We start from the raw sequence: 21,607 nt of genomic DNA on the forward strand, positions 1-21,607 counted from the left end.
ACTGTAAAGATGTAGCTCTTGTAATAGCACTTTCTCTGTAACTAGCTGACATTGTATCTATAAGGTGTGAAGGATTGAAGAAATTGTTTATGTAATAATCTAAGATGAGGTCTGATAAAGACCTTTTGTGCCCTCTGTAATGCTTTTGCGCTACCGCTCACAGGATGAGTATGGGGTGCACAATAAACTAGCCGCCTTCGGCGGCAACAATCAAAGTTTTATATTTTATAGATATAGTACTTGTTTACAGACTATATAAATCACCACGTTAATTTCAGTACAACCTAATTGTTCTTTCAGTTATTGAGATTCTGCATTTCTTGGTCCCGCTTCTCAACTCTCAAATAACTGGTATATTACAGTACTGAAATCAATGTATGTATTTTCATTTATATTTTCGGTTCACATTACGACGGTTAATTTATAACCTTGGCGGAAACGCATACCCGCCGAAGCCGTAAATGCCAAAACATTGGCATTTGTTTGGCCCCAAAACAAATGGGAGCTGGGCCTTCGACAAGCCAGACAACCTTCCTGTCCTCGTCGAGACCGCTAGAGAGAGATACCTAAATTTACCCGAGGGCCACCCTCGAGTAAATTCAGGGGAACTATGGAACCACCTTCCCGACGAAGCTGTAAATGATAAAACATTGCTCGATAAAATCACCAGGGCAAATAGGGGACATTTGACAAGCCGCCGGCTTCCTATCCTCTTCCTATATATAGCTCAATTGTTTGCTATGGGTCAATAGTTGGTGTCCAAGGCAAGTGGAGGGTTTTTGGTAGGGCTAAGCAGTTTTTTGTTTGGTCGAGCTAGGAATGGAGTTTGGTTGTGTTCAGCTGGGACTGTTTAGCTTTGTGGGGGTTGGATGAGATGTATACTTGCTAGGCTTACACAACTGGTCGGGGTCTGGTTACACAACTAGTGGGGCTCAGGTTACACAACTGGTCGGGCTCCGGTTAATAACTGGTCGGGCTCCGGTTAAATAACTGGTCGGGCTCCGGTTAAGTAACTGGTCGGGCTCCGGGGGTGTCACCTGAGTTTTGGGTTGTGCATGGTCGGGCTTCCGTTCGTGCATGGTTGTGATCCAGAGGCTGTATGTTTGGTTCGTTTATGTTAGGCTTGCAGTTACACAACTGGTCGGGCTCCGGTTACACAACTGGTCAAGCTTCGGTTACACAACTGGTCGGGCTCCGGTTACACAACTTGTCAGGTTCCGATTGCATTACTCCGGGGGTGTGACTTGTTGGACTTTGAGTTGTGCATGGTTGTGTAGGGTTCGGTGTTCAATGAACGAAAAGGACATGAGCAGTTTAAATTGCGAACGCATACCAACGAATAACGCTAGTATCTATATAACAAATTTATTGTCCTGTGGAGTTGATTTAACTTCCAGACACGTTTTGTTTAATAAATATTAAAGATTTAGTGGCTGTTTATGAAAGATATTATTATAAATACACATTCTACTTGTTAATATTACCAATTAAATTTGCGACAATTTGAGCCATGAAATGCGACGACTGGATCACTGTGTACAGGAGGCTGATATGGCAGCAAACACTCTCCAGGCGACCATATATCTTGGATAAGTGAGCACAGGCTTCCTGCCCCCCCCCCCCCCAACAACAGGAAACCAATATGCTGTACTTTTAGATTCAGCTACTTAGAACAAAAGTTCCAAAGTAGCACGGGCTATGGTGAGCCCGTAGTGGACTTACCTGGCACAGGAGCGGGGCTGTAACTGATGATTGAAGTTGTTGTTGTTGTTGTTTTAGATCTAGCTACTCAGAACGAAGTGTCCATGTAGCACGGACTATGGTGAGCCCGTAATGATCTTGGCCAGATCTCTCTCACATTTTCATCTATCAGTAGGGTGCCTGTATGTACCCGTGAGATACAGTGTAGCTGTACCCGCATGTATCCAAGCCTAATTCAGGCAATTACAATGTCACACTGTCTAGTGGATGTTTTATGCTGCTCGTACATATAATTCTCGGTTCTAAACATGTCATAGCTCTTTATACTTGTGCTTTCTGGCCTTTGTGTGTCAGTAACTGCTCTTCTGTTTTCCTAATTTCCTGAAATATTTCGGGTTTTACAGCAAAGATTGGAATGCCCATATCCAACTCAATTTCAGGCTTATCACATGCAGATTTAGCTGCCTTGTCTGTGTCGTCATGCTGGACTACACCTATGTGAGATGGTATCCATACAAATGAGACTGAAACTCTTGCTCTTTGCATTAATAATGTTGTTTATAATGGATGTTGCAACATTCCTAGTGTCTGTTTTGCATGTTGGGTTTTTAAGGGCCTGAAGAGCTGACCTTGAATCACAGAAAATTACTCCACTGTTTTTACAGATAAAATAACGGGCTCGGGAACTGAATCCCAAAATTCATTTAACGAAGCAAGATAATTATTTAGATTTAGATTTTTTATTCAGGTAAATGTGCATACATTGAAGATGAGTTACAAACATAATGTTGGAATTTATTAGTCTTGATAGGCTAATTACTCAGTTTAATGTATATTACAGTACTTTTTCAATACTGGGTTCGAGAACGACCACGCTAGTGCAGGTTCTAAGCTTAATAGCTTATGCGATGAGCAACCTGTCCTAGTTTCGTAAATTGATTTGCATATGTCTCCACCCTTCCCCAAGGAGTGGGTATAGCGGTAGAAAAGTTACAATCACCCACATTTACTACCTACATTTAGCGAACGGCGCATAGTTGGTTAATATTTCTGATATTTTTGATAGAGTTATCTCTAAGCTCAGGTCTCTTTTTTTTCGCACACTATCACATAGTGACGGAGGGTGTGCGAATAATTTTACTGACAGTTTGCAATTAACATCTAGCAATCTGCTGATTTTATTGGATAATCCATAGATGTGTGGGTCTTCTTGTATGATAGTATGATGATAGATGGAACTGTTGGTGTAGATTTCACAAAAACAAGTAAAAATAAACACAACCATGAAAATTAATTCACAAAACTAAGGTTACAGAAAATCAACCATGTAAAAGTTAACCAGATTGATAGAACCTTTTGTTATAAATTCAAATTAGCCAAATTCTTACCTTCAGTCCAATAAAGGGGTGGCAGGATCCTTAGACGCGTTTGAAATATAGTAATTGAATAACTCCATAATGCGAGCTATGAACTCGTGCAGATATGAGGGTCTGCCACTGGACCGGTGTAGGATCGCCCTCGGTACTCTGGCAGCTGTTAGACCGCTGCCCGAGTGCCTCCACAGGAACGTAAACACACTTTCTACCTGTCACAACATTTACCTGATTGTACCTGTGATATTGCACCCCTGTGCGACGATTAAGGTTCTTACTGATTATTATTGTTCTACTAACAGTATCCTGACATATATATTTGCGAGGGGAGTCAATTATATATATAATAGCTCTACCCAAAACGCTTTACGTGTTAGTGGCTTTGCAAGAATGTGAAAACATCAATGCTATATATTGTCATAAACCCAATGTCCCTTCTTGTATATATTAGTAAATAAATAAGCTCTGGAGCATGTGAGGCAGGGATTATTCATCCCTTATACTGACATTTTATAGGCATTGAACCTTAATACGTAGATTAATAAACTATCCATATAAGTGAAAATGAAAGAATTCTCTTCATTTGTACTGTATGTGAGGTTTACACAGGAGTCTCTTTGCCCATAGATGATATTGGTCGGTAGAATTGCCCAAAACTAAATAGAATTATGTAAGATTCCATGTGTGTGTTCTCTCACTAAACCTCTGTTCAACGTAAACATTTGGTGCAGGTGATGAATCACAATAAACTTTCGGGCAGCGTTTCTGCCCGAAACGCTGCGCGTACTAGTGGCTTTACAAGATTGTAAATACTATGCTATGTATTCTCACAAACCCAATTTACCTTCTTGTATATAAATAAATAAATAACGTGGCTGAAGTATGTTGACTAGACCACACACACATGAGAAAGTGAAGGGACGACGACGTTTCTGTCCGTCCTGGACCATTCTCAAGTCGATTGAACGACTCAATTGTTCACCCACATATGGAAAGCAGCAGCCCAAAGATGATCTCAACCATGGAGCAATTTGTACGTCAAGTTGATTACATCAAGTTTAATGGGTTTAAGGAATCGACTTGAGAATGGTCCAGGACGGACCGAAACGTCGTCGTCCCTTCACTTTCTAGTGTGTGGTCTGGTCAACAAACATTTGGTGACTTTCTGATCGTGTTTCTTAGAAAATATTCCCGAATATTGAGTAGTGAAAGCTATCCTGAGCATCACTAAACATTGCTATTTCATACACAGTCCATATTGCACAGTAAACATTTTCCTAATCTGCTCAGACACCAGATCTTAGCTTACGTAATAATTAGATAAATGCCTGCATCTTCAAAGTTTTCCCCAGTTGAAGGAAGCTGCATCTCATTCCTTCCTGAAATGTGGCCAAAATCATTAAAATAAAAATACTGTACTATATCTCTGGTTCCATATTCACTAACCAGTTTCATTTTGTGTCATTGCCATGCATTCCACTTTATACAGAACTGTAGATTTATATCCATCAAAATATGGCTTGAAATGATTTGTAATTTCAAATTACAAATGAAAACAGGTTCTGTATGAAAACAGGTTCTCACATAATAACACAAAAACTATTAGTGTGATCGAAGTATAGAATTTTCCTTTTCCTTTCAGTAATCACATGTGTGAGGCTTGTTTTATTACTTGAGAAACATATGGAAAGTAGCAGCCCAAAGATGATCTCAACCATGGAGCAATTTGTACGTCAAGTTGATTACATCAAGTTTAATGGGTTTCCAGGTACAGTATTGTATTACAGTAGGACTACTGCATTGTGTTTATCATAGTGGTAATTTAATCAGCAGGTGTTTTTATTGTCTTATAATACTAGACAATGTTAACTTGTGACATTTGATATCTTAAATTTGGACTAAAAGCAGATGCCCAGTTCTATGTGAGGATGCATTTTCAGACACCTCACATTTTACTGATCCTTTTCTAAATGTTGTGAGGATTTAAGAGGAAAAAAAAGTGTGTTCCAGGACCAAGAATTGTATTACAGTTCATAGAATATTAATGTATGTTCAGTGAAATTTTATAATATACAGTACAATAAATTTTTCAAATTAATATATTTATACTGAAAACGTACATGTATGCTATCTGTTTATATATACATAATTATACAGTACCATATTTAGCTATTGCACACAACAATAAAAGAGGGAACTTGAACTAGCAATTCAAACTCTTAGTTGCAAAAAACCACCATCTATGGTAATTAATTCTTGGTCTTTGATAACCAAGACTTGACTATAATAGTGCTTTTGATTGTATCATTATTTTTTTTTGAATGGATTATTGGAAATGCACAGCTGCTCATTCCATTATATATTGCATTGGAGAAATATAAATAATAAAGCTCAACAGAGGGTTTTTAAAAGATTGTATGTGTGTAATATTCAAATTTATTATATGAAATATATTAACATCAGTAACATTAGTATGGGTAATAATGTGTGTTAATGTATGTAACTCCTGTCTCCACAATTGTACATTACTCCTATGTTCTTTGTACATGAATTCTTTTGAATAAAAATTTGAATTTGAATTGCAGATAAAAGTAAGGGTATTTACCCTTCTCCAAGATGTCTGTCTAATGAAAATTCAGAAAGAATAGCATTCAGTTGTTGAATTAGTTATTAACTCAAAGTAGCTGTCAGGGGCAGCTGGGGTGTGGTATACTGTAATGTGATCAAACAGTACTTAAAGATGGGTTACAGAACTTTCAAGTAAATTCCTAGAAGCCATAGAAGTACCAGTAGAAACGAGAGATGCAACTTAGCATACGAAGCAATGACACAGGCTTAGACAATCATGAGAGCTGCTATTTATTTTATGGATTAGGTCCCACTGGAAAAGATTCCCTACACATGGATTAGCAACCAGAAAAATTTATGAGGTAACACATTCCTGGATCTTGATTTACTATCACAGACAAAGATATGAAGGTATATGTCCCTCATTTGGTTGGATATTTGTAAACATTTTGGTCATTATACAGTAACAAGCCAGTAGAAACATGGTTTTCCTGAAGATAACCATGTTTCTACACCAATGACAGCTGTTTATCTTTCATTGGTGTAGTAAGGATCCTGTAATAATAAACTGTTGGTTTAATTTTTGTATCAGGAGGTCTGTGCAGTGATCTGGCAGAAATCACGGGAGCTACAGAAAGCCTGACTGTGTGGAACACCAGACAGGATAATGGAGAGACGGTGGAAGCCATCCGTGAGGGCAAGCCTGGAGATGAATTATTGATCAAGGTTCCATATGCAGGAACACACCTCACTATCCGCCTCCTCTTCTACCTCCAAGAGCCATGGATGCCTCCTGATATGTCCTTCAGTGATATTCAGTTTTCATCAAGTATCTCAGTCAAGGATCTTGAGGAGCTGGTTAGTAATCAGAGCATTTTATTATGTGCACAGACATTTTTATATATTGTAAATTAAAAATTTGCATCATCTTGCTGGTACAAGTAACAAAAGAAATCTTACTTTAGATAAACATTATAAATATACTGTACAAATGAAAATGCTCTAGGTAGCATAGTTTACCTGTAATCTAGTCACGAAGTGGGCCGATTTCATTGTCTGGCTGGTGGAGTGGGTGTCAGTGTTCATAGTGACTAGTGATGAGGTAGTGTGCTTCACTGCAGTTTCTCTGTCGATTTTAATTTTTTATGTCTAGATTAATTTTTAATATTCCTCAGGGGTGATTGATGTACAGTATTGGAGTGGCATTATTTGTAACAGTTGTTCATGTACAGTAATCTAAAGCATGTGTACAGTATATACAGAATTATGGATACCGCTATACAAACACTATTTACTTAATAAATATTTTTGTAAGTGTTTCGTAAATGCACTTCACTAATATTTTACAAGCTATGTAAATATATATGTGAATACTGTGCCACCGATTTGCTCTAATCAAGGGTTCTGCAGTCTGTTATTGTCTCAGAAACTGTCAATGATGAACAGTGCAAAACCACACTCTTCACAAAAACCACATAATAATAATAATAATCACAGAAATCTCATTAACTTGATATATATCAGTGAAAAATCCACTAGGACTATAGGTAGGCACGAACCTATGACCTTGGCATTGCCAGTCGCATACTCTACCACTAGACCATCGAGGACTTGCCAGTCAGTGGTCAGACATTTGTAAGTCAGTGGTGGTTTAGTGGTAGAGTATGCGACTGGCAATGCCGGAGTACTGTAGTGGGTTGGCGCCCACCTTGTGGTCCTAGTGGATTTTCTCAATAATAATAGTAATTATAATAATAATAATAATAATAATAAATAATAAATAATAATAATAAATAATAATAATAAATAATAATACCTGTAATAATAATAATAATAATAATAAATAATAATACAGTAAGAAAAAATAATAATAATAATAATATCACAATTCTTAAATAGAAAATACTAATGTTAAATTTGACTGAAACCCAATTTGTTTTTACCATTTTTTCATGGCATAAGATCTATTTTTGTTTTTAATTAACTTTAGTAAGAAAACTTGTTATTACAGGTGCCAACACTTAATAATTGGAACTGCTCCGAGGATGATATAATTGCTCAACTGCTTCACCAGTTATTACAACTATACAAAAAGTACCAGGTAAGGGAAAATAGATAGTCTCCCAATACTATTCAGCTTGGCTATTCCCTAAAGCATGATCTATTCTACTTCCAGAGGAATAGATCATATGAGTCAGGGCAGGATAACATTCTGTACGGGCATAAGAGATACCTGTGTCAGGTCATACCAGTGCTAGTTCATCATAAATATTTAGGCATTTCAAGCTATTTTGGCCCAACATGAACTGACATTACGCTTACAAATTGTCTATTTAGTCACCTGGCTGCTGCCTCTGACCGCTATCAGATGGTAGCTTCCATGCCAATGTCAGATCCCATGCATCAAGCCCAATCACATTCTTCCTCACTGGTCTCCATGACAGAGGGGCAGGCTCACTAGACTGGATTTATTCCAGGGATTTTTGTCATCCTTAGAGACTTAGTATTTCTTGCTATGGCAGTACAGTATATTTATTATATTGATAACTTCTGATGTGTGCGCAGAAAACTATATTTCCTGTCTCATGTCTTAACATACTAGCAACCCAGAGTTACATTTTATGTTTCAGTTCAATTTGTGCATCAGCAATGGGTTTCTTCTGAAGTATTTCCACTACAATTTTCCCTTCTGTTTACTTTTTGACTAGGGCTTGGCTACATTATATGGAGCTAGTTGTACAGGATTCAGTTTTGGTCAATCGATAAATCTTGCCTTTGAACTCGGGCATTCCTTACCCTTACCAGTCATGGCTGGTCTCGGAGATCTATTACAAGTTTCTACAGAGTGTTTGCCACTTGATACTATTTGTCTTCATTCTTCCTCTGGAATCTCTGATTCCTGTCTTCATAATTTTTATATTTGTCAATCAGAATATGACTGGGCTGAAGACAGAGGTCTGTGTGTGTCAACATGGATGCTCTCATCCTGTAGCAGTTAGGGGGTAGTGGCAGGGTGTGCAAGAGTGCTATAGATCTTTATTTGTGATCCTAAATAATAACAATAATAATAATTTATTATTGCTATTATTTATTCAACAATATACAATACATTGAACATGTTAATGTGGTTACAAAGTAAATTAATTGAATATTATATAAAACTGCTAGATACGCACAGCACTTCATAGCACTGGTATATCAAACAGGGACATTTGAAAAGATCTCTGTTGTGTTGTTGCAGAATGTAGTCTTTCCCTGACTATCACAATCTGCTCCATTGGAAGAGGATGGATCTTGCCTTATGGAGTATAAGGAGTGTTGTACCCAGGAGGAACTTTTTCACAATGTTGAAACCTGTTTTTCTGTATAAAAATGCCTACTTGTTGTTCAGTAATTTATTTCATAACTCATATTCCTCTATGAAACCAAATACCCTTACTGTATTTTGTATTCTCTCTCTCTCTCTCCTCTTTCTAGCATACTAGCTTCCATCAAAGAGACATTCCACTAGTTTTTCCCAGGTGCATTATTCATTTGACTTTAATAGCTATTATCTATTATGTAATCTTTTTTAATAAGAAAACTTTTATTTGCCTAGTGAGATAAGGGGCTTATCATATTTGGTCTGTCACTTGTTCAATTTGTAGATGAATACATTTCTATTTGATATTTTCTTGTACTCTTTTATAGTGCAGTATTAAGTATGCTTTTTGCAGTTTAAAATAAAATTGCAGTATACTAAATCAAAAGTTAAAAACATAGTTATTTTCATTTACTGTACTTGAATATTCCAAGCCCTGCTTTTGTGCACTGCTCAAAACGCTTGCTTTTGCTTATCATTCAAAAGTCCTGCTTTTGCGTACCGCTCAGAAGGCCTGCTTTTGCATACTGGTCAGAAGTCCAGCTTTTTTGTACTGCTCAGAAGGCCTGCTTATGCCTACTGGTAAAAAATCCTGCTTTTGCATACTGCTCAGAAGTTCTGCCTTTGCATACGTCTCAGATGCCCTGCTTTTGCATACTTTTCAGAAGCCCAGCTTTTGTGTACTGCTCAGAGGTCCTGTTTCCTGAGAGGGAAAGGATCTCGGTAGTACAGTTGGGTTCGTTCTCGACACACAATTAAGAATTCCGGGTTCGATTCTCGGGCGGGACAGAAATGGTTGGACACGTTTCCTTTCACTTTAATGCCTCTGTTCACCTAGCAGTGAGTAGGTACTCTGGAGTTAGTCAGCTTGTTGTGGGGTTATATCCTGGGCGGGGTCAATAATTCGGCCTTGGGGGAGAACCTCGATAAAAGCCAAAACGTTTATGAATACACCCTGGCTTCCTGTCCCCCGACACAATGAATTTATATTACGGGTATTTTGTGTACTGCTCAGAGGTCCTGCTTTTGTGCACTGCTCAGAAGTTCTGCTAGTGTGTACTGCTCATTGTAATGGCGTTATTTAAATTGTTAGTTAATATTACTGGCTCATTTCATTATATTTTTTGTTATTAATAATATATTAATATTAGCTCTAAAGAAGGTAATAATCCAAATTTTGTAATATTGGTAGATTTTGGTGCACCCTGGATATTGAGTTCTTCTTTCTTGAATAACATTTAAATTATGATGATGAAAAATTAATAACTTATATTAAAGAAAAATCCTTCTGAGCTATCATATTCAGCTGCTGCTAAAAATAGTATGTGTCCAGAGGACAGGATCATGCTACAGGAAACTTTTCAAGCAGGGTTACTATGGGTGGTAGGGAGTCACTGGAGAACACGTGATTCAGCCCAGGACAGAAGCCTTTGCCTTATGCCGAGGATCCCAGGTTCGTTCCATGGACTGGACATGAATTATTGGCCACGTTTTGTTTTATCTAAATGCCTCTGTTCACCTAGCAGTAAATAGGCTCCTAGGAGTTAGGCAACTGTCAGGGGTTGCATCCTGAGAAAGGTCAGTAGTTAACCTAGGGGGGGGAATGGGGGGGGAACTTGATAAGCCTAAGCACAGGCTTCTTGTTCTCAACACAGGATTAGTCATAAAACTGCCCTATCATTTGATTTACTGAATATTGCAGCCCACATCTTTCAATGATATCATTTATTTGTCTGTCTTCTGAATGCTCCTTAGATTATCCATCTTTACTGCTCTAATTATAATGGTTTAGACTTACCGGAAATAATTTTACAGCTGGAGAAGCTTGAAGATGATGATGTTCTACAGTTTGAGTACCAGTCTCTCTTGAAGACTCTTCAAATTGGGGAAGGTGATATTGAGGTAAGTTTCCATAATTGTTGCTAAGCTAAAGGTGAATGCATCTTTGTGTTCTTATATTTATCAGTAGTGTCAATGCTAATGTTACTTCAGTTATCATCTAATGCTATTTTACTTTTCTTTCCTTTGGGGGTGGAATGTGTATTCATGCTACCCTTATATGCATATATGTGATTTTGCTTTGCATAAGTTAACATTGTTTTGGGGAATTTCTCTAATGAATATTTACACTATAAATAATTTGAAGATATAAAGTATCAGGCCAGCTGAAAAGTATCGTTTGCATGCATCATGTAAAATGCTAAGATACAGTAATACCTTACAGATTTCAGTGAGTGGTGCAGGACATCGTGCTTCATCCCTGTTGGTACGCCTGCCATTGAGTTTACAGGACGTACCACCAGTTTTGATTGATGCTAACCCAGGCTCAGCAACTAGTCTTCTTCAAGTGACCTTTCAAGGTGTAAGTATACAGACTTCATCCCCAGCATGATCATTATTAGTAATGGTAATGTCTTCTCACAGACATAATAACATAAGATAAAAACCCACACTTGCGTATTTGTGAAATTTGTGTAAGGAATTTACAACAAGTCTTTCGCACTCTCCTGAGTGCTTTATCAGATCCTGATAAAGCACTCAGGAGAGTGCAAAAGGCTTGGTGTAAATTCCTTACATAAATTTCACAAATACACAAGCGTGGGTTTTTATCCTATTATTATTATCCCCATTTATGGCCCTTACAGTTTTTCTCGCCAGGTTTAACTACAGTCACCTCCCTGTTGTACATGACAGGATTTAATGATGACTGCTTTTACATGACGACTGAGGAATAATTTTAACCATTTATTGAACCAATGCAGTTGTATGGGCTAATTGTTTCAATCTGTCCTTACACAATGCAATGTAATTCTGATGCTATTAACCACAGTATCAAAATTCCTGTGCTTGAGTGACATTAAAAGCACTTTAATATTGTTGATTCATTAGACTACTGTAATGATCACCAACTTCAGCAGATTGGTTCAGTCTGTTATGTGGCTGGTTCGATCTCCTCAAGTCTTCACGTTTGATCTTTCTGACTCGAGTCTCTACCACTTGTATGGTGAGCAGGTGGCTTCGTTGATGATGTCCCACCTGCGTGCTTCGTCTCGGTGGCAGTATGAAGTTTCCTGGCAGTCCTTCCGGTATTTCTTGTCCCTTCTTCAGTTTACTTCGGTTTCTGTTTGGGTTGTTTTGTTTTTCTTTTTGTAGTTGTTCCAGGATCGTCATCTTATGCCGAATACTGTCGCCTCGTATTGTGTGGCATTGGCGGAACAGCTGCAGCTTGAGTTCTGCATTGATGTTACTTTTGAACTGTTCCACAAGCTGTCTTGGGCGTTATTTCACCTCTGGCCTGCTCATGCGCCGCCTGGGCCGTCGTGGTCCTTGGATCAGGTGCTCTCTTTTCTCTCTCTCTCCTCGGTTTTTGGTGGTCCCTTCGGTTCAGCGATGTTTCTCCAAGGCTCTTTTCCTGTTGGCATTGGCCTCTGGGGGGTTGGGTTAGGGAGGTTCATGCTCTTCTCCGGCACAGGGGTTTCTGCTCTTTCGGTCCTGTTAATAGGTTTGTTCGTTTGCAGCTGTCTCCTTCTTTTCTGGCGAAGAATGAGATTGCTGCTTTCTGGAGGAGTCCTTGGGTTGTTGATGCTTGGTTGGTTAGGCCGAGGATGCATCATGTGTTGTGTCTGGTTGCAGCTCTCAGCCGTTACCTGTGCGCCACGTTCTCTGGCCGGGGATGCGCTTTGGGTTGACCCTGTTTCCCTTCTACCCTGTTCCAGGGTTTAGGTCTCCCAGGCTGTCCTCAGGGTTATTTGGTCCAGCCAGCCTGTGGTCTTATTCCCGTGCCCACAACGTTCGTCAGATTGCTGCACTGGCTGCCGTCTTCGGTAACATGTCTTGGGCTGACATTCGGGCGCGGGGCTTTTTGAGGTTGAACAGGGTCCTGGCTGCTCATTACCTTGTCAATGTTCCTGGGCCTAGTCGGGCATGTGTTGCGTTGGGTCTGTGGTTGCAGCCAGTTGTCTCGACTTCGAGTTGAGGAGTGAGTGCTGACTGCCTCCTGGGTAAGTCCCTCTTGTTTTTATCTTTGAATAAGTAGCTCTGGGGAGCCAAAGGGGCTCCCTTCAGAAAAACCAGCATTGAATTTTATGTAACGTCATTATCTGGGTGAGACTTGGAGGCTCTCCACCAACCCTCCCTCCCACTAGGGGGTGGTTTTTGACATCCAGCTTCAGAACTGCAGGGTGGATAGCCGGGGCGGGGGTCTGGGGTTACTCCTTTCCCTCCCAGGGAGGGAAGCGCTGCGCAGACAGTAGTGTGGCGACGTGGTGACATCATGTTCGTTTGATAGTTTTCATTTGGGGAGTTCTGTCCACTAGTTCGGCTTTCAGTAGCAATTTCTTAACCAGAATAGGGGTTTGTTTTGGGGCGTTTGCCTTTCTGGGTTCCTGACCCGGTCAATGGAAGACATAGAATGCTTCCAACCACACAAGGGTTTCTATAGGCCATTGCTCCTCATGCCTCTCTGAGGGGGCCTGGCTCTGGCTCGTGGTTCCTGGTAGGCCTAAGAACTACTCGCTTGACTGATGCCAGGGTTTAATACATCCATATCAGCCCGGTTAGCTCCAGGGAGCCTCCGGGTTTCACCCAGAACATGGCATTTCATTACATTCAATGCTGTTTTTTTTATATTGGCTATCTTTATATTTTTTGTTTTGATTCTTTTTCATTTATCATTAAATTTCTTTGCAGACTGAGGGAGTGTTTGTTCCGAGGCTGCATCTATCACCACGTGTTGAATTGCTCATTGGAGGTGCAAACTCTTTAGCACTTCCAAATGTTCCTCCTGGTACTTGCCTAATTGATTATGTAGAGAGGGTGTTAGAACTCCTGGAAGAAAAGGTGCGAAAATCTGTGCTATGTTTTGAAACGAGAAAACAGTTCGTTGCTCAGGTAAGTGCAAGTTTTGCAATCTTAGATTAATCCAATTCGGTGTGTAAAGTCAGATTTGGTATATTTGATTAGGAGTAGCTATATTCACCTAGTTGTGCTTGCTGGGGTTGAGCTCTGGCTCTTTAGGGCCACCTCTCAACTGTCAATCAAAAAAAAAAAATTTCCATCCCCCCCCCCACCAGGAAGCAGCCCATAGCAGCTATCTAACTCCCAGGTACCTATTTACTGCTAGGTGAACAGGAGCATCAGGGTGAAAGAAACTCTGCCCATTTGTTTCTGCTATCACAGGGGATTGATCCCCGGACCCTAGGATTATGAGTCCCAAGCGCAGTCCACTTAGCCACCAGGCCCCTTAGATATTTATTATCTAAGTTTTAATGTTATAATAAATTATAACTAAATTATAATAAATATAATAATTTATAATAAATATACTTAATAATATATTAAATATAATAATAAATATCTATAATAAATTACATTATCCAGGCCCCTTAGATATATAGATAGCTGTATTTATTAAGTGGTTATTAATTCTGACACATTTAAACAAAAATTAAATGTGATGGCTAAATGGTGTGTAATGTTGAGAAAAAGTCACAAAGCTCTGCATGGTATGTGTTGGCTGCTGCTGGGGCTCAGACTTGATGGCTAAATGGTGTGTAATGTTGAGAAAAAGTCACAAAGCTCTGCATGGTGTGTGTTGGCTGCTGCTGGGGCTCAGACTTGATGGCTAAATGGTGTGTAATGTTGAGAAAAAGTCACAAAGCTCTGCATGGCGTGTGTTGGCTGCTGCTGGGGCTCAGACTTGATGGCTAAATGGTGTGTAATGTTGAGAAAAAGTCACAAAGCTCTGCATGGTGTGTGTTGGCTGCTGCTGGGGCTCAGACTTGATGGCTAAATGGTGTGTAATGTTGAGAAAAAGTCACAAAGCTCTGCATGGTATGTGTTGGCTGCTGCTGGGGCTCAGACTTGATGGCTAAATGGTGTGTAATGTTGAGAAAAAGTCACAAAGCTCTGCATGGTGTGTGTTGGCTGCTGCTGGGGCTCAGACTTGATGGCTAAATGGTGTGTAATGTTGAGAAAAAGTCACAAAGCTCTGCATGGTGTGTGTTGGCTGCTGCTGGGGCTCAGACTTGAAACTTAGCTATGGACAGGAGGAGATTTTTGTAATTTTATATTTTTATTTGTATATATTTATTTATACATGCAAGAGTTCTTACATTTTTGTACAGCCACTAGCATGCGTAGCGCTTTGGGCAGGTCCTTAATGCTAATATTTCCTGGAATATGACCCACCAAATTGTTTAACCACTGTGCTGCTCAGGCTCCAAATATGGCCCTCCCCCCCCCCCCCCCCCTGTGCGCAGGAAATAAATTCTTGGCAAAAAATTTCTTTGTTTTTGAAAATGTTAAATACCCTGATCACAGGTATGCAAAAAAAAAAAAAATTGAAATTGTACTTACAATGGGGTCCGGAAAATGGTGTGTGACGTCACGATTTGGTGGTCGCCCGTGGCGTAGACTCCCTGGGCCAGTTGCCCGTCAGCTTCAACGTGCGCGAGTTGCCACAAATAATTTTTTGTTAATTTTTTGCGTACATTTCCAAATACATTTGTTTTGTTTTTTCTTGCCAATCCTATGTATAATGAAAACGTATACAGTATTATGGCAGTAGAACATCCGTACTGTCCCAAGACACTGTGTTACATACATCACAAATGTGTTTACATACTGTATATTGCTCATATATCCAATGTTTCATGTGCAGACGAGCAGTCACAATAACATGGCTGAAATATGTTGACCAAACCACACGTTAGAAAGTAAAGGGACGACGTTTCGGTCCATCCTGGACCATTCTCAAGTCGATTGTGATTAAGGAACATAAGATTACACGGCATTTAGCCATCACATTTCATTTTTTTTTTTAAATATGTCAGAACTAATTACCACTTAATAATGGTCCAGGATGGACTGAAACATTGTCGTCCCTTTACTTTCTAGTGTGTAGTTTGGTCCAATGTTTCATGTTCATTTATGTATATTTACAACATATTTACACACTATACACTATCACACACTATATACATGCATCATCAGCACACCCAGAACTCCGCGAGTTTGTGCTGCCACACCTAGCCAGCCCACCCTCACTTCTCCAACACCGACGCTACGAGTATGACGCCACCTCCCTTACCAAAATGGTTCCTCCCAACATACTCCGGTTGCTGTTATTACACTATATACACACACATTGTATATACCCATGTACATATGTGTTCGCCATAGCGAACCACTAAGCTAGTATGGAGAGCAAAACAAGAGTGGCTGCCACACAGTGATGCTACCTCAATTCCCTCCCTCCCTCACCAAAATTCCTCCTCCCACAATACTACGCACATACTATGTACATGGGTATATACACACACACATTGTATATACCCATGTACATATGTGTTCACCATAGCGAACCACTAAGCTAGTATGGTGAGCAAAACAAGAGTGGCTGCCACACACAGTGCGCTACCTCGATTCCCTTCCTCCCACAATACTACGCACAGTGCTAATTATCACCGCAATCCTGCTATTGTCACAATCCTGGTCACTAAATTCTGTAAATTAATAATTGACCCCAAGTTTATTTTGTAAAGGAACATAAGAAGTTGTTTGAAAATTCCTAGATGGACAAAATAATGCTGTGGTGCTGTGAACATCGTGAACAACATTGATTCACTGATATTTGAACATTGTACAGTCATTATCACACTCAGTCTCTTCTGTAATACTATCATGGCTAAATAATACCAGTTACATATATATATATTTTGACATTATTAGGCGATGCTGTGGCCACAAACTGAACAGCAGTGCTGTGAGCTCATGCTGCATGCGCCAGCCTTGGTTGCTCACTCATTACTGAGGCTTTCACACCCGGGAATGTTGCCCACGACTTAAAAAGGCATCTGTTTACAAGAGCCCTGAGGAAGCTGATGTGAACCCCATTTGGCCATGGGAGTTTTGAATCATACATTATACCTATAAGATCCCGGAAGCGCGTCCCCTCCCCTCCCCAGTCAAGCGTCTGCAGGCGCATTGTGCGGTTCAGTGGTTAACAACCAGGTACCCATTTTACTGTTGGGTAAACAGGCTACAGTTAAGGATTGGCACCCAGTAAATCTTTCCTAACCAGGATATGAACCCAGGCCAAAGCGAAATGCCAGGCTAATTGTGGCCATCTAAAAGAGATTATTTGCTGATAATACTATGAAGCAGGTAATATTGTGATTGTTGTTTTCTCTATACTCCTACTCAGTAGCCTTTCCTTAGGTACAATTCTGCAGTCACAACAGGAAGTGAAGCATACAGGCATGCAGGGTGGCATTCTAGGTACTTGCACAATGGGAAACTTTTAAAACATATTTTTTACAAATTTACAAACAAAGGTATTTTACTGTATTATACCTTTAAATAATCCTCAAATTATGCTGCAATGTACCTGTTGATAACCCTAAAATTTTACTTTAATGTGCCTACTAATGTTTGCTAAATTTTCTTACAATGCACCTGTAAACATTTTTTCAATTTTGCTAGAATTTTCCTACTTAAAATTATTTGTTAGCGTAAGGACCTGCCCGAAATGCTATGCATGCTAGTGGCTTTACAAGAATGTAAAATGTCAATGCTATGTACTCTCATAAACCCAATGTACCTTCTTGTATAAAAATAAATAAATAAATACAAATAAATATGTACAGGTCCAGTTTGCTAAGATCCCAGCTGCATTATTGCAGTATGTTACACTGCCCTGACTGCATAGTTCTATCCTTAGAAATAGCAGGAAAGTCTAGCCTTAGAGAGCAACTAAACACAATGCTCGGAAGGAAGTTTTACACTACTGTACTCTTAGAATTTTATATACGAAAGCAATTATTGTAAGGTTACAGTGAGGGGTATTGTAGCTGTTGATATGCATGTTGTAGCTTCTGATATTAGCAATACTAACATTAAAACTAAAGAGCTTCATATAAAATTTAGAATTAGGGCTCAGTGCTCACATTGCCTTTCAAGGCTAGCAAAATATCTGAGCTAGAATATATAAAAAGATCCTCAGAACTTATATGAAATAAATTAAGCATCTTAACTAGAGAGAATGTCTTATAGCACACATGGTTCTTCATAGTCTCGAAAGTTTGGCACATCTTTTGATAATTACTTATAGCACACACTATGTACTCTGAAACAAAGACAAAATGTCTAAAAATTAAGATTTGTAAATTACAAAAAGCATTGATGCCATAGCTAGGGAAGCCTGGGCTTAGGCCAGGCTTCAAGAGTAAACATCTCTCAAAACTAGCAGTGGAATGCATTGAAGGAAGAGGTTGTTGAAGCCGGTTCCATCCAACTTTAAACAACAAAAAGTGATATAAATATTAAAGTTGAGAGGAGTAATTAGTGTGCCAGGTATAAATGACTAGGTGAGGCATAAAGAGCTAGGTGAGGCATAAAGAGCTAGGTCTCACGTTCTCATAGTCACTGATAGGTGAGGTAAGGATGTAAGCAAACTAGTGACCCACATTATATTCCAGGTGTTGTGCCAGTTTGGATGTGCTGTGGTGGAATATGATGCTGAACGCTTTAACAAGGTCGTGCTTATGTTTGAAGTGAAAGACTTCCATTTTCTTACCTTCATTACTCTTGGTTCAAGTTTTCCTCAGGTTAGTATTTAATTTGTTTGTTAATTATATACTGTACAGTATTTTGTATATAAAAAATATATACTTAGATTAAGTACTAAAGTATGGCCTTAGCTTCCAAGATCAAATTTTTATAAAGGGGAGGGGTGAGCACAGACCCATGATCACCAACACTTGCTACCACTGGCTTAAATATTATTAAGCCAGTTATTATATCTTAATATTAATATATCTTTATCCATTTAACTAGCATTTGAGCAATAGACTGAATGATGAGCATTTCCATTGTAACGGCTGATGTGATGGCATTTCAGGCTTCATTTATTTTTGTGTGATGTCAATCTCATTGGGCCCCTCCAGAATGCATGTGTATGATCTCTCACCATCTCTAAACGTGACGTTTGCTGCAAAATTTGTGTGTTAGAATTTTAGCCACATAATTGTGATTCTAGCTTGTAGTATCTATATAAAGCCTTTGACTAATGCACTGACTTTTATACATTATTTTCTTAAAAAAAAAGGGTACCAATTGTATTTTCATAGAAAAAAAAGCTCTGGTGTGAAAATGTTCATCTCTGGGAATAATGTAATTCGTATAGTATAGGTTTCATAAAAAAATAATAGAGTAGTCAGTACTGTTAGCATACTGACCCATTCATGAATAGGGAAGTAGCACATAAATGGCATTTAAAATCTTCAATGAGAAGGCATTTCTTGACTGTTGGGTGAGGTATAAGCCTTCATAGTATAGGTTAGGGCCTTAACAAGTTTAACAAGTGAGGCCCTCTATAGGGACAATGTAGGAATAATATGAGGGTACACATTGCAGACGTGTATTGAGAGAGAACCTTGTAAACAGGCCATCCTTGCAGTAAAAGAAAGTGAAGTGTGTACAAGAGTGAATGAGGATATTGGAGGTGAACCACATTAAGTGTCAAAGGCACTACCAATGGCAATGATCTTGTAACAATGGAACATTGGTTTTTACATAAAAGCTCTGGTTTGGGGAATAATGAAAAGTTCTAGCACCAAGGTGCAAACCTGTATCAAGCAAAGCACCAGATTACGACGAAGGGTTGAGGATGAAGTCGACAAATGCGTATTCTAGTTTAGACAGCACTAGGCAGGAGTACACATTAGGGAGTATTTGCCTGTCTTCCTGCTCCCTAGGAGAGATGTGACAAAACTGTGAGTAACGATCTTGGAATATTTAACCCATAGACAATGGATATGGGATGACCATAACGGGTGGGTGTAAAAGATAATGCAAATCCCAAGAGTTTTACATTATTTCTATAAACAAGTTGACTTCTGTAGAGTGACAAAGATAAATAGGAAATGACATGCCATATCTCCTTGTAAAAGTCATAGCATGTTTTTGTTGTAGAGAACGTGAAGCCATACCTCATAGCCTAGGACGACATGCTATTAGTCGCAAGGTGGAGCCAATACCGAATTAAGGAGTAATTGTTACTGTGAGAGTAGATAGTAAGATTGTCCCTGTGTAGTGCCTAAAAACACTCAAAAAAGAAGAGGAAGGGCCACCAGAAAATCGAGGAAAAATAGTTGTGCTTAAACTACTGCCCTGAAAAATGCCTTCATATTGTTGAAGTGAAGCAGAGAGAGCAGTCCCAAGTTGCACCGTAAGTGTATGACCAGAGAGGAAGCCTTGAAGGAAAAGTAGTAAATTAAAGTAAAAAAGAATGACTACAACCAAGGTATTCATAGAAAAAGCACTATGGATATAAACCTTCAAATCCACCAGGATGTCAGTAACAATAGGGAAAGAAGAAATAGGAAAAATGAGGGAAAAAGAAAAGGGGAAAATGGAAATGGAAAAATCAGAGAATTAAATGATAACTGACAAGCCATCTACTTATGCTCTTTTTTCATCAGTTGTTCCCTGCTTAACCATTGTTACTTCCAGTGTTTGTTTTTCTTGATCGTCCTGTGTTCTATGGTCTTATAGAGATTACTCTCTACCACAACAGTTGCAGGCACCAAAGATAGTCCTGCAGTCGCTGTATCACAGTGGTCCACGGGAGCCATACTCCAAGGAGCTCACCGAGGTCAAGTACAGTCCCCAGTGGAATACAGAGGAGATGGTGAGGAACATAAAGGATATCATCCTTGCAAATGTCTCCACATTCCAATCCTCCTCTATTAGGGCACCCTGAGCAAATCCTTAATTATAAACTTGTATAATATTATTGTCTACTTGTAATTAATCTTGTATTTTAATGCTCCAGTAGGCCTAAATTGTAACTAATTTTTTATATTTCTAATAATAGAAATAGGTAAAGTGAAAGTAAATTTAAACATGTCATTTACTAAACCAAATTATGATAGGAAATTACTAGCTGTTTTTAATTCAAGTGGAATGTGTGTGTGTGTCAACATTGCTATGTACTTTCACACTACAACATGTGATTTTACTTGGATCATTTTGCTTTGCAAAATCAAAGAATTTTGTACTTTAATTGAAAAAAAGCATACTTTTCCTAGTTTTTGTAAGTTATGATTTTAAGAACAGTGATGCTCATAAGGTCAGTACAATGTAGTATATACATTTTCATACTATAATCATTGTGTAATCCTGTCATTTTGTATATAGGCACAATATTTTTATGACTAAGAATTTGGCACTTTTTGTAGAAAACCTTAGAAACTCTCTGCAATTTATAGTGTATTGCAAGATTTTCATAAAATAGTATATGCCTAACATTAGTGTATTGTAAATGTATAACTGTAAATGACCTAATAAATTTATATTATTTTTCTATCATTATTATTTTATTAACCACTTATTTGCATGTATGTATTGTATATGCTGTTGCAACCATCACTAGTAAGCAACCAACGCTGAAGGGTGATGATAATATGGCCTTCTTATCTTGAGATGCTTTCGGGGCTTTTTAGTGTCCACCCCCAGGAAGCAGCCCGTGACAGCTGACTAACACCCAGGTACCTATTTTACTGCTAGGTAACAGGGGGCATAGGGTGAAAGAAATTCTGCC

At 38.9% G+C, this 21,607-nt stretch overlaps 1 protein-coding gene across 1 annotated transcript; it reads left to right on the forward strand.

The window, feature by feature from the left end:
* Positions 1-3,239: 3,239 nt before the first annotated feature.
* On the forward strand, positions 3,240-21,375 carry LOC123773989 (BRISC and BRCA1-A complex member 2). Its single transcript, XM_045768029.2, has 9 exons — positions 3,240-3,344; positions 4,717-4,842; positions 6,235-6,500; positions 7,654-7,743; positions 10,819-10,905; positions 11,228-11,365; positions 13,693-13,893; positions 18,483-18,611; positions 20,582-21,375. Exons 2-9 carry the CDS (start codon positions 4,758-4,760, stop codon positions 20,765-20,767), a joined length of 1,182 nt encoding a protein of 393 aa, XP_045623985.1. The 5' UTR covers positions 3,240-3,344; positions 4,717-4,757; the 3' UTR covers positions 20,768-21,375.
* The last annotated feature ends 232 nt before the right edge of the window (positions 21,376-21,607 follow it).

Source organism: Procambarus clarkii, chromosome 91, assembly GCF_040958095.1.
Source record: "Procambarus clarkii isolate CNS0578487 chromosome 91, FALCON_Pclarkii_2.0, whole genome shotgun sequence".
NCBI classification, from domain to species: Eukaryota; Metazoa; Arthropoda; class Malacostraca; order Decapoda; family Cambaridae; genus Procambarus; species Procambarus clarkii.